Source organism: Pongo pygmaeus, chromosome 2 (assembly GCF_028885625.2).
Source record: "Pongo pygmaeus isolate AG05252 chromosome 2, NHGRI_mPonPyg2-v2.0_pri, whole genome shotgun sequence".
Lineage (NCBI taxonomy): Eukaryota > Metazoa > Chordata > Mammalia > Primates > Hominidae > Pongo > Pongo pygmaeus.
The window spans coordinates 136188381-136209354 of record NC_085930.1 but is presented as its reverse complement, the minus strand read 5'-3'; the positions used below and the strand labels follow the sequence as shown (position 1 = coordinate 136209354).

General features: G+C 42.5%; 2 protein-coding genes across 50 annotated transcripts in view; one reads left to right on the top strand and one right to left on the bottom strand.

Moving 5' to 3' along the window:
- TBC1D5 (TBC1 domain family member 5) overlaps positions 1-12730 on the bottom strand; it is a 599895-nt gene extending 587165 nt beyond the window's left edge. For 16 of the 49 annotated variants that reach the window (XM_063662134.1, XM_063662154.1, XM_063662144.1 and 13 more), the window contains exon 1: positions 12343-12525. The gene's annotated coding sequence lies outside the window, so the exon portion shown is untranslated. Of the gene's footprint in view, positions 1-3218; positions 3336-12342 lie in introns of all 49 variants that reach the window. The other 33 variants (XM_063662139.1, XM_054482836.2, XM_063662129.1 and 30 more) reach the window with 14 other exon arrangements.
- Positions 5565-15525, top strand: LOC129033806 (uncharacterized). The gene is made up of 3 exons (XM_063661422.1): positions 5565-5711; positions 11918-12983; positions 15195-15525. Exons 1-2 carry the CDS (start codon positions 5565-5567, stop codon positions 12461-12463), a joined length of 693 nt encoding a protein of 230 aa, XP_063517492.1. The 3' UTR covers positions 12464-12983; positions 15195-15525.
- The last annotated feature ends 5449 nt before the right edge of the window (positions 15526-20974 follow it).

Genomic DNA, 20974 nt, shown 5'->3' with positions numbered 1-20974 from the left:
TAATGTTGTACTTTGATTCTTGGGAAGATGAAAGTATAGACAGGAATTAATTCATTCCACAATTTTTGTAGTTTCATTTTTTGTATTTTAAGTTTGTGTAGCAAATTAAGTATAGTTGCAAATTCTTTGTCATTTTCTCCACCAATAGATGGAGTTTAATTCTCTTCCTCTTGAATCTGGGCTGACTCTTTGTCTTCTTAGCCAACAAAATACAGCAGAAGTAATGGTCTATCAGTTCCTAGCCTAGCCTTTAAGAGGACTAGGTTTTTCCACTTTTTGCCTCTTGAAATGCTTGTTCTTAGAGCACTGCTTCTTAGAACCTACCAGTCATGGCCAGGCCACAGGAAAAGGCCTCATTTAGTACCTCTAGTAAATAGCCCTAGCTGAGCTCCTGGACAGCAGCCAGCATAAACTGCCAGCTATGTAAGTAAGCCATTTGGAAGTAGATAATCTAACCCCCACTGAGCTGACACCAGATGAAACAAAGATAAACTACCCTCAATGAGTCCTGCAAAAATCATAAAATCATGAGTAAATAAATATTACTGTTGTTTTAAACTGCAAAGTTTTGAAGCCATTTGTCACACAGCAGTTAACAACCAGAACAGCCTCTTATTTACTGCTGTATTTTTAACACATAGAACAGTACCTGGTATTGGACATCTATTTTTAACAAGCACACCACCAGAAGTATTAAAGTAAAGATGTTATACATGGCCCTGGCACTCACAGAGCAGTCAAAAGCAGGACATAGACTAATGAGTAAAAAGGTAATTATAATTCACAATAAATATTATAATTCATAATTCATAATATTTATGTATTATGAGTAATACATAAATATTATAGTGTAGAGTATTTGGCCAAACAGGAAGAGCACAACACAGACTTGGTAGCATAAAGAAGCTTCCTGGAACAGTGGCATTTAAGCTAAGACCTCACAAAAGTGAGTAAGATGAAGAGACAGAAAAACTACTCTGTGCCCAAGGCAAGCAAAAACATGAACAGCTCCAAAATCAAAGAATTTCAGTACTTTTTACTTTTTTACAAAATCACACAATATAAGGGAGGCAAAAGAGCGGGTCATGAGGCTGGGTGCAGTGACTCACGCCTGTAATCCCAGCACTTTGGGAGGCCGAGGCAGGCGGATCACGAGGTCAAGAGATTGAGACCATCCTCGCCAACATGGTGAAACCCCGTCTCTACTAAAAATACAAAAACTTGCTGGGCATGGTGGCACATGCCTATAGTCCCAGCTACTCTACTCAGGAGGCTGAGGCAGGAGAATTGCTTGAACCCGGGAGGCGGAGGTTGCAGTGAGCTGAGATCATGCCATTGCACTCCAGCGTGGCAACAAAGCAAGATTCTGTCTCCAAAAAAAAAAAAAAAAAAAAAAAAAAGAAAGAGGGTGTCATGAAACTGGAAATAGGCAATGGAGAATATCGGGTTTTAAGCCACAGAATAAGAGAATCATGAGAGCTTAAAAGGATTACCTACCTGGCTGCAGGGATATAAGTCAGAAGACCTTACAGAAACAAAGGCAAGAGATGATGGGGACCTGAACTAGAGAAGACATAATAGGGATGAAGACACAATGGGTTCAAATCCACAGGATTGAGTTTGATGCCTGTACACGAGGATGTGGAGAATGAAGTAAAATGTGTCTGCCACGTTTCTGGCTTGAATAACCAGGGAGACGGTAGTGCTGAGATTAAAAAAAAAAAAATTTAATTTAATTAAAAAAACACACACTTGTAAAGATTTTTTGTAAGAGAAGAAGGTAAATTCCGTTGCAGACTTACTAAACTGAGTTTCCTGTGAGCCATTAAGAAGTGGAGTTATCCAGTAGGCAATCAGATACACAGATCTGAAAGTTCAGGGAGGAAATCAGGTTGGAGGTCTAAGATAAGACTCTTCGGGCCGGGCCTAGCAGTTCACACCTGTAATCCCAGCACTTTGGGAGGCCAAGGCAGGCAGATCACTTGAGGTCAGGAGTTAGAAACCAGCCTGGCCAATGTGGTGAAACCTCATCTCTACCAAAAATACAAAAATTAGCTGGGCATGGTGGTGGGCGCCTGTAATCCCAGCTACCCAGGAGGCTGAGGCAGGAGAAGCACCTGAACCTATGAGGCAGAGATTGCAGCGAGTTAAGGTCACACCACTGCACTCCAGCCTGGGCGACAGAGCGAGACTCCATCTCAAAAAACAAACAAAAAAAGACTCTTCAGAAGCTTTTTCTATCTTGGTGATACTACTCCCACACTATCTACTTTGTAACATTCAACCACTCAGTTACTATTCTATAATTTTCTGGCTGGGCACAGTGGCTCACGCCTGTAATCTCAGCACTTTGGGAGGCCAAGGCGGATGGATCACCTGAGGTCAGGAGTTCAAGAACAGCCTGACCAATACAGATGGCCACCAGAAGAGATGGCAAAACCCCATCTCTACTAAAAATACAAAAATTTGCCAGGCCTGGTAGCATTCGTCTGTAATCCCAGCTACTCAGGAGGCTGAGACACAAGAATGGGAGGTTGCAGTAAGATTACACCACTGCACTCCAGCCTAGGTGACAGAGCAAGACTCCGTCTCAAAAAAATAAATAAATAAATAAATAAAATTAAAAAAATATATATATATATATAATTCTCTGACCGTTTGTCTTTATGAAGTATCTGTCTCTCCTTTCATTAATTCTTCCATATCAGTAGTTTCATGTTATCAATGAAACTTTAATCAATACTTTGCCACACCCTTTGCAAAGTGGAATACATGATTGCCACTGATCATGAAATTTTGTAGTAGTTTTGTGACAAGATGGGGACATTAGGGGAACTGATCAGGACCACTTCCCATACTGGTAGAAAGCATGTAGTACTCCTGATCAAAGTAGAAAGGAGGTAAGGAGCAATTTTCTGAAAGAAAGGAGACAAGGTATATCTGGAAAATAAACAGGAAGCCAGAAAATCAGTAAGAGGGCAGAATCAAAGGAGTCCAGAGACAGAATCATGAAGCAGAAAGTGGGCCAGAGAAAGAAGAGTTCATACTAGGTGCTTCCCCATTCCTACCTCTCCCGTTGTGTCCTATCTTCACTGCATCCAGGTCTATTTATCACTTCCCAATCACATCTATTAACCTCAGTTCTGACAATTACAAAATGTGGCTTGGGGAACTTTAAGTCGTCCATGGCAGGAACACAGCTTGATGAGACAACTCACCATAAGGATCTTACCAGAAGAAAATCATGAAATGTGATTTTGCACAGTCCGAGCTCTGTAGTCTGTCAGTTTTCTCTTTTAATTTACGCTAAACCACACAGAAAAAATCTTCAAGTTCTAAGGAAATAAAAATGCAGAGTAATCACTTGGGGGGTGGAGCTAGACAACAATAATTATAAAGGAAGAGAGCTATGTACATTACCAGGAATCTTTTGACATAAAAGTAGAATCACAAAACTTCTGAGCTAGAAGGGTCCTTAGAGATCATTTGGTACAGTGATTTTCCAGATAATTTAAAACCCTTTTGAGAGCTGAGTAGATAAAACACACAGGTACCATATCAAAACATTGTATTTCAAGTCAATGAAATTAAGAAAAATCATTCTAGCACAACTCCATAAGTCAAAATTAATCATGAAAAAACCCTTAAAAAAAATGGCTGGCTCCAGATGGTATGATTATGTACCTGGAAAATCTAAGAGAATTAACTGAAAAGCCATTATAATAAATAACAGATTCAAAAAGCGACTGGTTACACAATAAATATACAAAAGAAGTTAAAAACTCTTCTATTTACCAGCAATAGTCGGGTTAAGAAAATACATACAGCATTAAAGAAAGAAAATGGGTTCCAGCCTGGGCAACAGTGCAAGACCCTGCCTCAAAAAAAAAATGAAAAGTAAAGATGGGCAGATCTTTTGACCCAGCAATTGTATTCACAACAATTTCTCCCAAATAATTAATGCATAGGCATGAAGGGATATTAGCTATAATAATGTCTAGTGTAGCACTATTTGTCATAAAGATTGAAAGAAATCTAAGTATCTAAAGATGGAGGACTACTTACAGTACATTCATACAATGTATTTTCTAATACACTATATATAAGCCTTTATAAATGTTTTATATACCTACATATATATGTGGAGCGGGGAGGGGGAAAGAAAGAAATCCCATTTATAAAAATAAAAAATAAAATACTGTGAGACAGAATAGAAGACCCAATAGTAAAGTTTCTGACATCCACAGAAAAAGAAATCATTCATTAAACAGTATTGAGGAAACTGGTTAATCAAAAGCTTAAAATTTTTTGGACCCTCTACCTTATACTATACAACTAAACATGTTCTAGAATAACTGCAAAACCAAAAATTGAAAATGAAAGTATGAAAACAGTTGAAAAAATAAAATTAATCACTATATAAACATAAGGTAGGAAAAGCCTATCTACGTAAGATACCTAAAGGAAGAACAAGACTTAGCTACATAAAATGTTAAAACCTGTAAGAAGGCAAGAGAAGGGAAGTATAAAGTCAAACCTGAATAAAGCTGTTTAACAAAAATGATAATCCCGATAATGGCAAGTAAAAGGCCTCTCAAATGGCTTTGTTGTAAAGGGTAAACTGGCATAATCTTTTTGGTGGGCAATTTGGCCATGTATAACACAACTGTTAAAGATGGGCAACCCAGGCGTGGCGGCTCACAAATATAATCCAAACACTTTGGGAGGCCAATGTGGGAGGATAGCTTGAGCCCCGACATTTGAGACCAGCCTGGGCAACATAGAGAGACATGGTCTCTACGACAAAAAAAAAAAAAAATTTAATTAGCTGGGCATGGTGGCATGTGCCTGTGGTCTCAGCTACTCAGAAGGCCGAGGTGGAAGGATCACTTGAGCCCAGGAGCTCAAGGACGCAGTGAGCTGTGATCGTGCCACTGCATTCCAGCCTGGGCAACAGAGCAAGACCTTGTCTTAAAAAAAATAATAAAAATGAAAAATAAAAATGAGCAGATCTTTTGACCCAGCAATTCCACCCACAACAATTTCTCCTAAATAAATAATGCATAGGCACAGAGGGATATTAGCTATAATAATGTTCAATGTAGCACTATTTATCATGAAGAATGAAAGAAATCTAGGTGTCTAAGAATGGAGGACTACTTATGGTACATTCATACAATGAAATAGTATGGGGCCACTAAGAGTTACGTGGAAAACTAATGACATGAGTAATATCATATTAGGTGAAAAACAACTGCAAACAACAAAATAGCTGAATCCATTTCCGTTTTTTTAAAAAGGTATATGAGGCTGGAATGAGGTATAATTGTTATGGGTGGATCTTTGTTCTTAGAGCTCCCAAGGTGGTGGCGGCCACTCCCAAGATGGCAGCAAGCCTCTTGTTCTCTGACCTGGGGTTCTTGGCCTCACAGATTCCAAGGAATGGAACCTTGGACCATACGGTGAGTGTTATAGCTCTATTAGAAGCCATGGGTCACAGAAGAGAACCGTGGAACCCAGAGACTAGTGTTCAGCTCAATTAGGACGAACCCGGGCATTTAGCCATGCAAGAACAATGGCGAGTCTTTAGCCCGATCAGGAGCAGCAATGGGCACCTCGCTGGATCAGAAGCACAGCGGACACTCTGCCGGATCCGGAGGGGTGGAAGTCAGCAGCAGGTGTGCAACGGCAGCAAACAGCAGTGGTGGATGGCGAGCGAAAGCTCAGCTCGAGCAGTAACAAACATGGACCAGAAGAGTGTGCAGTGGCAAGATTTAATAGAGTGAAAACAGAGCTCCCATATAAGGGAGAGGACCCAAAGGGGGTTGCCGCTCCCTGCTCTAATGTCTGGGTTTATATCCCAATCATTGTCCCTCCCTCTGTGCTCTCAGGCAATATACGATTTGACTATTTCTTTACCTCCTGCTTTAGTGTAATTTGTATTTTAGTGAGCCCTCTTTACTACCTGATTGGTTGGGTATGAGCTGAGTTACAAGCCCCATGTTTAAAGGCAGGTGCAGTCACCTTCCCCAGCTAGGCTTAGGAATTCTTAGCCTAGGAAATCCAGCTAGTCCTGCCTCTCATAATCATACCACTGCACTCCAGCCTGAGTAACAGAGTGAGGCCTTGTCTCTAAAAAATAAAATATAATAAAATTAAAATTAAAAAGGTAGATCTATAGGTACACACAAACTTGCACACACACATACCACAGGATAAAAAGATTTAAATTAACCCCAATCTTAGGGAAATGAAGGTGGGTGAGCAGGCAATTTGACCCAAGCCTTCCTAAGTCACCCCATCTATTTATAAAAATGAGCACTCTTACCATTAGACTCTCGTTCCTCCTGGAAGTAAAAGGGGCCTAGTTTAATGAATATGCAGTAGACAAAGATGGAAAGAGTGGCACCACCTTTCCATCTCCTATCAACTCCACGTCTCCAACCTTGTTCCCCCAAGCTCCACCAGGGATCCAAGACAATCAATCCACTATCCCATCCCAGGATGGCAAGAGATGTAACGTTAGGAACTCCTCTAGAACTTCTGCCAGGTAGCTGCTGGGACACCTCCAAAGTCTCAATATAAAGTCAAAACGCTTCCTGGAGGCCTGGTGTGGTGGCTCATGCCTGTAATCCCAGCACTCCAGGAAGCCGGAGCGGGTGGATCACCTGAGTCAGGAGTTTGAGCCCAGCCTGGCCAACATGGTGAAACCCCGTCTCTACTAAAAACACAAAAAAATTAGCTGGGCTTGGTGGCGCACACCTATAGTACCAGCTACTTAGGAGGCTGAGGCAGGAGAATCACTTGAACCCAGGAGGCGGAGGTTGCAGTGAGTAGAGATCGTGCCACTGCACTCCAGCCTGGGTGACAGAGTGAGACTCTGCCTCAATTCAAAAAAAAAAGACCAAAAAAACACTTCCCACCTGTTGTGGGAAACTCTAAAGGGGATGATTCTGATCCCCACTTATCAGCAAACAGAATGCATACCTCTGCAGCTGATTCCTAAGATATGTGCTCATTCCAACACCATCAGGTGGGAGCTGTCTTTCTCTGATATATCTTCCCCATGGTGCTTATGTCAGAAGTGGGGGCTTACTTCTCACTGGTCTAGTTATTCTGAAGACTCACAATTAGAAGTGGGAATCTAAGTACTTTTGGTTCAACCTTTTTATCTTACTTAGGGATAAAAAGTTTAGTAACCCTAGAAGATAAAACACTCCTGCTTAACCAACATGTGTTACTCAGCTTTCTAAACTAATACTTGTGGTACAAAACTGACATTCATTTTGCAGTATCTCTCAAGGCAAGACAACCCTAAAGAGAACCTTAAGAAATTCCCAACAGTGCAGATAATTATTTTTCATCATTTGTTTTTTTAAAATTTCTACAATAGGCATTACTTTCTATAATGGGGGGAGGTGGCTCTTTTTTCTAATGGCAGGCTAACCTAACATACTATGATTACTGGATCTAATACATGCACTCATAGCAGAATTTTCTTTAGACATACATACACAACTAGTCTTCCATAAAGTATCATAAAATTACATCAATCCATTTTAAAAAGTCAATCACTCTTCTTCATGTAGCCTTCATGACTAGCAAAAAAGTAAAGGTAAACACCCTTGTCTTAACAAAAAAAACTATAACATGTAATCATCTGTAATGCCTACTTCAAAACTTTTAAGACTATTTTGTTTCAAAAAAAAAAAAAAAAAAACTCAGTTAACATCTTTCCTAAGCAAATGAGTTAAGAAAAAGAGTAAATCTGCAATTACTAAATATTTTCATGGAGTAGCCACAGAAACCACATGCAACACTGGACAATGACTGAATGACATTATCTTTAGATGTTTTTCATCCAAACTAATGGACATTCAGAAAAAAAGGTGATCCTGTACTAGGCTTCGCAACACTACCCTTGAAAGATTTTAACCAATCCTTTCACACCACCACCAAAGACATGTTTTTTTCTACAGCCCTACTTCCTTGTTTTGAAAGATCTGAGCTGTCAAACTATATTTGTTTGCATTTAATTCTCCAAAGGGATAAGAGCATTACTATACCAATTTTGTATTTTCATCCAAAAATTACAAACTGTGCTTTCTTGGCCCATAGAGCCTTATCCCAAATAAACTGTACAATCTCCAAAAATATAGTCAGTCTTGATTATATAGATATGATCTACCACACTGTAGATTATCCACAAAATATCACTTACATGATAGCATTAAGGGCTTTAAACACACACACACACACAAACACACACTCTCTCTCTCTAATTCTCAAAGTTACTATTACTTTCCCCATTTTAAAGATGAGAAAAGTGAGGCACTGTGAGACTAAGTAGCTGACCAGCATGGCATTATAACACATATCATAATCATACAGAATTTGTAAAAATATTAGAATTATTATTAATAGCTGAAAATACCAATTAGAAGGCTTCCATCATTTGGATGTGCAACAAATGCTTCCCTGGGTTAACTGTAAGTAATGACTTGGCCATTCAGCTGTGAGGCCCAGGAAGCATGGCAGAGCTGGCATGGCCATGCAGCCCACAACACAGCATCAGGGTAAGAAATAAAAAAGCCAACAAGTGGGCATGCAGCAAGGGTTTCAACTCTATCCTAATATTCCAAAAGAACAAGAGAGAATTTGGGACAATCGTAACCTCTGATGATAATCTCTGAGCCTCTTTTTATCCCTCAATTTATATAATGTTTAATGTTACTAAATCATTGCACAGGAATTACTTTTAAATGTTTACATAACATTTGTAGAATGATAAACATTTTCCTAAACACTTCACAGGTTTTTGAGAAAGCATTTACACTGAAATTTGTTGTTACACTGACATCCTTCCCAAACTCACCATTATTCTAGTAATAATTGATGCTACTAGAAGCAGCCCACAGGCCCTCTCCGTCAAATGATCTCCCTCCCCTCTCCCAGCTCTTCCACTGCTGACCATCCCACCACCCCGACCTCACATTTCTCAAGTTCTGGTACACACACTGTACACACTGCCGTTCCAATGACCTACCCATGTTGAGAGAAATGTCTCAGGATCAGGTGGACTAGCACCCCTTCTCAGACTGCTGCTGCTAACAGGACAAAGCTTTCAGTGGTCTGAGACAAAAAGGGGGTTAAGAGAAGGGATTATATATTCATTTTTAAATGAAACACAAATTATTCAACTTAAAAGATCATCCTTTATTCCGGGGTTTTCCTTCTTACTTTTTCAGTGTTAAAATGTGATAATGACCAATGCTTCATTTTCTGTATCGTCCTCATTGGCCAAATAAAAAGTCAGAAACCCAGTCAATCCCTAAACCTAAGGGTTAGGATAACAAACACTAAATCTACTATGCATAAATGTAGGGTAGAGGACAAGCCCAGGCAGGAAATAAAGAAATAAAAAACTTTCAGAGGAAGTAGATACTTTTACATTTAACAGTGACTACTGGTCCAGTGAACAAGTGCAAGCAAAATGAAACTGCAAATTTCAGTATCTCACTCAGAAAAGATTACAAGCACTGAGGCGGATGACAAATTTGACTTCTAAAATGAAAGCAGGCCAGGCGCAGCCTAGCCTGATCCTCGTGGATCACATCTGTAATCCCAGCACTTTGGGAGGCTGAGGCAGGCGGATCACTTGAGGTCAGCAGTTCGAGACCAGCCTGGCCAATATGGTGAAACCCCCTCTCTACTAAAAATACAAAAATTAGCCAGGCACGGCGGTGGGCGCCTGTAATCCCAGCTCCTGAGGAGGCTGAGGCAGGAGAATCGCTTGAATCTGGGAGGCGGAGATTGCAGTGAGCTGAGATCACACCATTGTACTCCAGCCTGGACAAGAGCGAAACTCCTTATCAAAACAAACAAACAAAAAAAAAAAGGTAGGCCCAGCACAGTGGCTCACACCTGTAATCCCAGCACCTTGGGAGGCCGAGGTGGACACATCACTTGAGGTCAGGAGGTCGATACCAGCCTGGCCAACATGGTGAAACTCCTCCGTCTCTACTAAAAAAGAATATACAAAATAAAATCAGTCGGGAGTGGTGGCGGGCGGCTATAATCCCGGCTACCTGGGAGGCTGAGGCAGGAAGTGTTTGAAACCATGAGGGAAAGGTGGCAGTGAGCCGAGATCGCGCCACTGCACCACTGCACTCCAGCCTGGGCGATACAGCGAGAGTCCGTCTCAAAAAAAAAAGTCAAGTTCCGTAATGCACTTACAATAGTGTCCGGCACTCAGTAAGCGCTTCAGAAGTACTGTCATAAATATCAAAGGACTGAAATGAAAATTATAAAAATTATGGTACTAAAAACTTCCACAAAGTTATTTAGAAGTACAATCTCTGCTCAGTCAGTTGGAGTATAAATAAAAAGAAAAAAATTAAAAGTACAACCATTTCTCCATAAAGTGTATGAAGTTATGTGTGACATTTCTAAACTTTTCAATTTACGTGAGAAAAAATTACATTAGAAAAAACCTGAATCCAGTTAGAACACCCACTGCATGACTCTCAATTGTTTGCAAATTTGCTTCCAAAACTCAGGAATGCACTACTCAACTGAGGCCGCATTTGAGAGCACACACTCAATACTTCCGCCAATAAAAGAAATTTCCATCTCAGCTGTACACTCAGAGACCAGGATTCCTCGCCTATATGTTGATAAAACCCAATGACGCATAGCTAAGCAAGTCTTTCACCTAACAGCACACCAAGCTTCTAATGGAAAATTCACAGACCAGGTGATACAGTCACCTTACAGCACACAGACACAATATTTGCACTCTTCCTATCCCCTCCCCTGGGATCCAGACTCAGCCTGCTCACTCTGAAAGCTTTCTCAGTTCACCCTGCCATTTGCCCCTTCTCCCAAGCCACCTCTACACCCGGGGGTGAATTATTAAAAATAACATGTTTATTGATAAATACATCACTTTCTTTGCACACAAGTTATCCACTTCCTTGCTACTCAAAGACAGTCCCTTGTCCAGCTGCACATGTTATTAGAAATGTACAATATCAAAATGCACCATAGGCCTACTGAACCAGAAAATGCATTTTTAATAAGAGTCCCAAGTGATTCCTACCCACATTAAGGTTTGAGTGTTCTGTGATCCTGCAGATAGCTGTAAAAATTAAAAATGCTCAAGTTTACAAATGAATTCAGAGACATGGTATGAAAAGTAGCAAGACATAGAATCAGAAAAGCCCAAAGAGAAAAACCAATATATAAATGAATTTCTTTGCCACCGATAGCAAAGGCTTATTTTTCAACAATACCTATATTTATTGCTTCCTGCTTTAAGTATGTTGTGCAAGAGCACAACACTTATAAAGGTTTACAAAAGAATTACCGGGTCTAGAAATTCCAGTGCAATCTGTTCCAAACGTGTGAAACCTGCATGTTAAAATCTTAGGATTTTGTCCAATTCAGAGTTGACAAATGAATTCTTTCCAGGAAGTTATTATTCAAAAAAAATCCACAGGATGTTAACTTTAAACACAGATTATAATTCCTGTAACTAAAACGGGTAACTAGTATCGAACAAATTCTAGGTCACTTGTAGAATCGAATCTTGTATTGAAGGTCTGTGTCTGTTTTTCCAGGAAAAGTCGGGGTGGGGAGCGGGATTTGCCCTCCCTGCGAATTTTTTTTTTTTTTTTTTGCTCTTATCCTGAAAGACCTCAGTTTCTTACGTGTGACTAAACTTAAGTCGTACTAAATCCACGTCACGGTTCCCTTCCTCAAAAGTGAAGTTAAGGCTTCTCTCTTCTAAAGACTGTATTTTTTAAGGTTTGAGGATTCAGGGCCCGTTTCGCTTCCGGCTAGGGAAGGAAGCGTGCTTCCCGGGGCCCAAATGAACAGGGAAATTTACCAAGTAGGAAGTTGAGCACTAGTCCAGCCGCCAGGCCCTGCCTTTACTTGCAGCTGGCCTTCCATTCTAGACCCCGACCTCCTGGGGCAGGGAAGGCAGGCAGACTGCAAGCAGCCACCCCGCCCAGCTCGCCCTGCCCGCCCTGCCCGCCAGGGAGCTGAAGGGTCCACCCCTCCCGCCATCCACCCCCGACGCCGACTCCGAGGCGCACAAACGGGGGGCGGTGCGGCGACCCGTTCGCTGTGGCGGCGGCACCCTCAGGCCCTCCTGCGAGAAGGCGGCGGCAGCGGCTGCGGCTGCAGCAGCAGCGCAAAGGCAGGCGAAACCTGTCCTGAGGCTGAGTGGCAGGCCGGGGCGGGAACGACTGCATGTGGGGCTGCACTGGAGGAAGGCGGAGGCGTTCAGAGAGCTTGGGCTTTTTTACGATCATCATCATCATTATTTTGTTTTACCTGTGGCGCAGAAGGGCTCCCCAGCTCCTATTCCCTGAATCCTCCTCCTCCTCCCCTCCTCTTTCTCTCTCCCTCAGTCTGCCGGGCGCTCGCGGAAGCGGCCGGGCCCGGCCCGACCTGAAAGAGAACAGGGCGGGAGGGGGTGGCGGCGGTGACCAGCGGCCACGTGACCACGCTCGCGCCGTAACGGCGGCCGCCTCCCGCCGCGCGCCCTCCCCGCGCTCCACCTCTAATAACCTCGCAGCCCGCGCGCCTGGGAAGCTCGTGCGCAGGCGCCCGCCCGGGACCTGAAGTCTGCGCGCGAGCGCAACGCGCTCGCTCTCGGGTCCGGGTTTCTGGGGCCCGCGAGGCGCGAGGCGCGAGAAGCGAGTAGGTGGGGAATGCGCCGCGGGCAGAGCTCTCTTTGGCTGAGCCGGCAGGCTGCTGAGCGCATGCGCGTGAGGGCTTTTACCCCTCCCTTCTCTCCCTGCTTCCAACCGGCGCGCGGCTGGAGGCTGGGAACCAGCTCCTGGGTCTTAGTCAGAGGTTCACATCCACCAACTACCTTCCCAGGGTTGGACTGAGAAGGGGAGCAGAGGGTCCCAGGGACTCTCCTGAGATCCTGGCTCTCCTGCCAAGGAATTTACATTTCTTTGTCACAGGTAAATGGCCTTCCATTCCACATTTTTCTGCGGTTGAGTAGGCTTCTAACTCAACTCATCTGTCACTTTCTCCGTGAAACTTACCCCTGCCTACTTTAGAGGAGTCACTAGCACTTTGTGCAGACCTCCTTGTAGTACAACCCATAGAAAGATAAAGGTTAGGAGTTATTTTTTCACAAGCCCACACAATACTAGACTGTGGTTTCTATCTTTATCTCATAAACTTGGACAGGGCCTTCAGTGTTGTAGTATCTCCCTAAACGTCTGATGACTGTCAGAACACAGGTAATGTCTAAAACTTTTATCGTTGCCCTTTGTCTCTGCATAATCATTATTTAAGATCCCCTTTAACCCAAGCATGTGGGAAGCTGGTGTTTGTTTCCCCAATATGAAAGCCTTTAAATCATAATGTTAATTAGAGTGGTAAATGCTTCACTTAATAAAAGAGATTTATGGTATTTTATTACTTTATCTTCACAAAGAGCTCCAACGAAAATTGATACTGTTTAGTCCAGAGAAGGAAACAAAGTCAGAAAAGTCAGATTTCTGAAGGTTATCTGGCTTCAGAGGAAGGTGCCTGTGTGGGAGACCTTTGTGGACAAACACCCCACTTCACACAGGGATCCCTCTTTTTCTGTTGCCCCTCTTTCTGTTGCAGAAACTGAACAGGTTAAGTTAGTGCCTGTGGCCAGATTTAATCCGGCCAGATTTATTTATTTATCAAATAAATAAAATGTGAAAACTCCCTAATTGGGAGTTCTGGCTAGACCAGTCATCATCACTGTTAGACTGGTGAATACTGAGATGATAGTCAAGAAATGGGGCTAGCAACAAAATGACAAAATCCTGGGATGAATATATATGAAGAAATAGGATTAACAGGGGCTTCTGAGAAACTAGGAAAATGACAACCCTCAAGATTCCATTCTCATATGTTTACAAAGTTGATGGACTCTTTTCTGCATTTACCACTGTATACACCCACAGAGTGATCCCACCTCATAGTTTCAGCTACCACATAGGTTATGCTAATGGTATCCCATTCTAAATATTCAGCCCAAGATTCAGACCCTGTGGTAGGCTATTTTCTTATGGCCCACAATTAACTGTGCCTCCCAGTATTCATGCCCATGTATAGTCCTCTCCCCTTGAGTCTGGGCCGGACCTGTCACCTGCCTTAAACAATCAAATATGGCAAAAATTACTCTCTGTCACTTCTAGGCCTAGGCCTTAAAAGGCTTTGCAGGGCCGGGTGCGGTGGCTCACGCCTGTAATTCCAGCACTTTGGGAGGCCGAGGCAGGTGGATCACGAGGTCAGGAGATTGAGACCATCCTGGCTAACACAGTGAAACCTCGGCTCTACTAAAAATACAAAAAATTAGCCAGGCATGGTGGCACACGCCTGTAGTCCCAGCTACTCGGGAGGCTGAGGCAGGAGAATGGCGTGAACCTGGGAGCTGGAGGTTGCAGTGAGCCAAGATCGCGCCACTGCACTCCAGCCTGGGTGACAGAGTGAGACTCCGTCTCAAAAAAAAAAAAAAAAAAAAAAGGCTTTGCAGTGACAACTTTGAACTTTACCAGAGACTCACGGGAAACAGAAATAGTTAAGAAATCCTACCACCTTTTTGTGTTCTGTGAAACAGTTTACCACAAAGACCAATCCTTCTCCATATTACTTAAATGAGACTCATCGTCCAGTTTCTCTGATAAAACTAGTACATGACCTGTGACAAGACCAAACACATACCTTTCCTTTTTCCCTGAACCTGTGGGGAAGGTCAGTCACCTTTCAACTTCCTATTTGTCTCATGAATGATTAGCTAGGATTAGAACTACTTTTTCCCCCTTGAAATTAGGTAGTGATAAACATTTCATAGCTGATAATTCTCTGATTACAAAAATAATCCCAACTGTAATCATCTCATCTATAACCTGTCTATGCCTCCCTGTAAAAGTATAAGGCAGCCAGGCATAGTGGTGCACCCCTGTACTCCCACCTACTCAGGAGATTGAGGTGGGAAAATTGTTTGAGCCCAGGAGTTTGAGAGCAGCCTAGACAACAGCAAAACCATGCTCTAAAATAATAATAAAAGTATAGGGCAAAACCACCCTGCTGAGACACTCTGATCTTCAAATCTGGAGTACTCTCCCTAATGTAAATTGCCTGAATGAAATCTATTTCCTCACCTGTTTGGTTTTTAACTTTGACAGCAGCTATCATTTTTGCCCTTTGTGGGAAGCACCATGTAGGATATCCAACTACTCTGAAACTACCACACTGTGAAGAGTCTAACCAAGCCACCTGGAGAGACCAAATGGAAGAAAACTAAGGCCCCCGGCCAACAGCCCCAGCTGTGCTCCTACTGGCCAGTCAGCACCAGCCTGTCACGCATGTGACTGAGACAGTCTTGGAAGTGGATTTTCAAGCCCTACTCAAGCTGCCGCAGCTGACACCACATGGAACAGAGATGAGCTTTTCTCCCCAGTGCCCAAATAGCAGAATTGTGGGAAAATAAATAAAACAGTTGTATTAAGCCACTAAGTTTTGCTATAGTTTATTAGATATCATTAAATAACCAGAACAGACCTATGTATTCAGCTGCCTGCTAGAGATGTATCCCAAGTGGTCTCACAGGTACTTCAAACTCAATATACTTGAGTTGAGTTTTTCAAATACCCTTCAAACCTGACCTGTGTCCTTTCCCCCACCGCGCCCCTCCCACGCCCCCCCCCCACCCCCACTGGTTGTGCATTTATTCCCCTAGTTCCCGAAGCAGAAAACCTGGGCATGTCCCTTTACTCCTTATCCTGCAATATTCAGTCACCAAGTAATGAGCTTTCTTCTCCAGTCCCCCAAACACTTCTCACCTCAGATCCTCATCGTCTCTGTCCTGAACTACTGAGGATTAATCAAGTTCTTCCACATTGCAAAGAAAAGTCACTCAGGCATCCAGACTACCTTAGGGGTTTGTTATCAGGCAAGAAGTAAGGAGATGTTGGAAAACAGCCCAGTCATCTCCCATGACCTGCATCCTGATGGTTCCCAGACTGGGAAGCCCAGGTGGCATCATAAAGAGCCACAGCAATGACCCCATCCTTTAGGCTACAACAATAGCTGTAAGGATCCAGCTTCTCTCAGGCTTCCCACGTTCTTACCCCCAAAGAGACAATCTGAGGGACCTGTTGGTCCTCAGTCAATACAGAGCACCCTGACAAGGCAGAGAGTGGCCTGCAATCTAATCTAGGAAAAAGAAAAGTAATCAAGCTGATGATTAATAACTCCTTAAAATACAAACTTTGTATAAAAATTCATTTTGAGTTTTGTTAGTTATAATAGAATTTGAGTTTAAGGCAGAAAAATTAAATTTGAACTAACTTCAGCATTAAAAAAATAATTGTGGGGCTGGGCACGGTGGCTCACACCTGTAATCCCAGCACTTTGGGAGGCCGAGGCGGGTGGATCACGAGGTCAGGAGATCGAGACCACCCTGGCTAACACGGTGAAACCCCGTCTCCACTAAAAATACAAAAAAATTAGCCGGGCATAGTGGCGGGCGCCTGTAATCACAGCTACTCGGGAGGCTGAGGCAGGAGAATGGCGTGAACCCGGGAGGCGGAGCTTGCAGTGAGCCGAGATCGGGCTTCTGCACTCCAGCCTGGGTGACAGTGCAAGACTCCATCTCAAAATAAATAAATAAATAAATAAATAAAAATAAATTGTGACACTTGGTTTTGCAGCAGCTTGTGTGCTAGTTGATTCTCTGCTTTGACATCTATGTGCATTCTCTGTCTTGGGACATGGCAGAAAATGAAGCAGAAAATAACATAAATGTTCTCAAAGTCTCTTGGCAAGGATCGGCTCTCTCCCAGGCTTCTGCCCATGTGGACACTCAGCCTGGGACTACTCCAGTCAGGCCACCATCCACATCCCTTCTCCTGGCTCTTTTCTCCTCCACTCCATTCAACTCACCCAGGTAAATTGGCCATCATTAGAACCTGAAATTGCTATGGTGGCATAGACTGACATGGTAATAAGATGTACAGCCTACAGTATGGGATTGTCCAGTGGGAAGTGAAAAGGTTGTGGTAAGCATGGGCTGTGCGTGGAGCTGGCGTGCTACCCTGCGTCATCCATGGAAATGCCTGACTCAGATCTCCTGCTGCAAGAACATAGTTGACTTTCAGCCTCAGCAGCTGCCCCACTGGATCCACTACCAAGTTCATGCTGAGGCCACACTTCTCCTGGGCTACTCCCACTCAATAATTGATTGTGGCAGGGGTATTAGTGAAGGCCAAAGGAGGATTCCTCTAACAGGCAGCTTTGGCTCAAGGATTCCCCAGTGGCATGGCCAAAACTTTCTTAGAACTGTGCCACAGTCTAAAACTCTTCTTAACAACTCTTCTGTCCTTTCCTCTTAGCTTTCCCAGGTTACAGACCTGCATTGTGGTCTGAAGTCTTCACCTCTGCCCACACACACACAGTCCAGCTCCTGCTTTTTTCCCTTTGTAGGTGCTCTCTCAATAAAGCTTTTGTACACCAAAAGCTTTGATGTAAATGAAAAGGAAGTCCCAGAATGGGGTTGTGTTTCAGTTCATTTTGTAAGTCCCATTGTGGTATTTGCTTCTCAGAGGACCTGAACTGAAACACAACCCCATTCTAGGACTTCCTTTTTCATCCTCAGACTATAGCTACAGGTCACAGTTATTAGTAATATCAAGACATCTAAATTCTTTTCATTCTTTTGGGTTTTGGGTTTTGAAGAACGTTTCATCTCCTAGAGCCATCTATTAAAATGCAGCTAACCCTAGGTAGAGATAACAACAAGCTAAAGCATTTCACTGTTAAGAAAATAAGAAAGGTCAGGCACAGTGGCTCACGCCTGTAATCCCAGCACTTTGGGAAGCTGAGGTGGGCGGGTTGCATGAGCTCAGGAGTCCAAGACCAGCCTGAGCAACATGGCGAAACCCTGTCTCTACAAAACACACACAAAAAACTAGCTGGGCATGGTGGCACACACCTGAAGTCCCAGCTACTCGGGAGACTGAGGTGGGAGGATCACTTCAGCCCAGCAGGTTGATGCTGCAGTGAGACCTTGTCTCAAAAAAAATTAATTAAAAAAAAAGAAAGATTGTTTGAGTTATTTTGACTGTAAAAATGATTAATATTGTGATAAATATTGTGAGGCTAACAATAAAAGTTTTGTGGGGTAATATGGCCATTTTGATACTCCACACACCATTCTGGGTTTCCTTTTTTTTTTGAGACGGAGTTTTGCTCTTTTTGCCCAGGCTGGAGTGCAATGGCGCGATCTCGGCTCACTGCAACCTCCACCTCCCAGGTTCAAGCAGTTCTCCTGCCTCAGCCTCCCATGTAGCTGGGATTACAGGTGCCTGCCACCACACCCAGCTAATTTTTGGTATTTTTAGTAGAGACAGGGTTTCACCATGTTGGCCAGGATGTTCTCGATCTCTTGACCTCGTGATCCACCTGCCTCAGCCTCCCAAACTGCTGGGATTACAGGCATGAGCCACGGCACCCGGCCATACCATTCTGTCTTCTGGAGCAGATACTTTCAGAGTTGTTTGTCTAGCTCATAACAAGAACTATCATCCCAGCACTTTGGGAGGCCAAGGCGGGTGGATCACCTGAGGTCAGGAGTTCGAGACCAGCCTGACCAACATGGAGAAACCCCGTTTCTACTAAAAATACAAAATTAGCCAGGCGTGGTGGCGCATGCCTTGCCTGTAATCCCAGCTACTCAGGAGGCTGAGGCAGGAGAATCGTTTGAACCCGAGAGGCAAAGGTTGCGGTGAGCCAAGATAGTGCCATTGCACTCCAGCCTGGGCAACAAGAGTGAAACTCTGTCTCAAAAAAAAAAAAAAAAACAAAAAAAAAACTATCAACCACTATCCCTCAATCAATTCTCTTCAATAACCTAAAACAAACTGAGACCAATCAGCTTCTCTTCTGAAATAATTGAGAATTGGGATTACAAGGGAACTAGTCAGTCTTTACGTGTGGCTGGACCTGTAACAACCCAACAGAGTAGACCATTTCATAAGTCAACCAGGAGAAGAGAAACCACTTCAACTATTTACAACTGTTGAAATCTAATACAGGTAATGAGTTAACAGGTGATGGAAGAGCCATTCCTGCTACCTGGAACACAGATAGAGTGGTGACTCAGCTTCCAATGTGCAGAGCAGCAAACATGCAATGGGGGAGATTTTCCAGAGATGAGCAACAGCAGGAGGGAACTCAACTACCCCTCAGCTGACAAGACACAGGAAGAGATCATGTTAATGTAGCCCCAGGGCTGAAGTCATCCTGTGGTACATACAGAGTGGTGTTATGCAGAGAGAACTACTTAGGGCATCTTTCTTCAGGACGTGACTGCCCTCAAAATGCTAAAGAAAGTCTGCCCTCAAAATGCTAAAACCAGAAATTGATTTGTATGTAGTGTCTGCATACCTGTGTATACCTCCTCCTCCTTTCCAAATCTATTTTTCTCTTCTTCCCTACACTTCCATACACAAGTTTCGTGCCCTACACTACCTCTCTTTCTCTATTCTTGCTACCGGGAACACAGATATAGTAATGACTCAGGTTCCAACGTGCAGAGCCTAGCAGAGCAACCAGATTGGAGGAAACTGCAACCCTGTATTGCTTGGTAAAGTACTGCTTATCAAACCCAGACTGCCTCACTACACATTTAAATTAGAGAGAAATAAATTTCTACCTTATTTAAGCCACTGATTTTTTTCTGTCTTGCTTTAAAGCTGCATACTCTACCTAGTACAATATATAAGGTACTATATACATACATACATATATATATACATATGTATGTATGGTATTGTATTCTGTTAACTAAGTTGATAGGCAGAGAATCTCATGAACGCCTATCTAGATCAATTTAAAAATCATAAATAAATTAATTCATTTGCCCTTAAAGGATATGATGTCAACATTTATGGACACTTGAGAAATGTCAAACGCCTTGATATTACAAGGCTCATGTTTGCACCATTATGCTTTTGATTAACACCAGTGCAACTGTGCTCAAAGTTGTAAAGATCACGGTGCAGTCAGAAACATTAGGAGGGAATATAAACTAAGAAGTTAAGTGCATAGACGCAGGAGTAGAATTGTCCAAGTTCAAATCCTAGCTCCTTTACTTGTTAATGATGTAACCTAAAGTGAGTTAATTAAGTTACTTAACCTCTGTGGCTCCAGTTCCATCTGTAAGATAGGGATAATAATAGTCCCTAACTTGTTAGGTTGTTGTGAGCATTAAGAGCATTAAATGAGATAATCTCCTGTTAGGTATTTAGCACAAAGTAACCATTCAATTTATATATCTATCAAAGTAACCATTCAATTTATATATCTATATATAAAATAATTATGTATGTATAGTGCTATATGTATAATTATAATAAATTATTATTGATAAATTATTTGTTAATAATTCTTACTAATAACAATTAATAAGCATTATTATCTCTATGAGTCTTCATCAGAAAAAGCAGTATGTAGGAAGAGCAGCTTATTCTACATATAACGATAATTATTGAAATTCAATGTTTGCACATACAAAATAGCAAATTCTGGACTTTACTTTGGATATCAAAAAGACAAAGGTATTTTTGCTATACTGCTCAAATGTCTCCAATGATATGCCCACTAGTATGCCTAAATAGCACAGCAGTAAAACTAATGTCTTAACTTTTGTTCTGAAAGCACCTTATTTCAAAACATTATCCTTCCTCATTGGTGGGAGATTATCAGTGTTGATTTTCAACAGTTTTGTGAAAGGATAATGGAGTCGTGATCACAATTAAGTATGTAAATTCATTTCCTTGAATCATATGTTCTCTGTGATAGCATTTATTTCCATTGGATTACTTATTCTTGGTCTGGTATGCACAGGTGTTTCCCTAATAAACATTTTTCAACATGATTTTATAGTGTTTCTTATGCCAGATGA

Coding starts and splice junctions, on each gene's coding strand:
- LOC129033806 (XM_063661422.1), top strand. CDS start 5,565: ATGCAAGAACAATGGCGAGTCTTTAGCCCGATCAGGAGCAGCAATGGG. Junction 5,712..11,917: donor GCAAACAGCAGTGGTGGATG/GCGAGCGAAAGC, acceptor GCACTAGTCCAG/CCGCCAGGCCCTGCCTTTAC.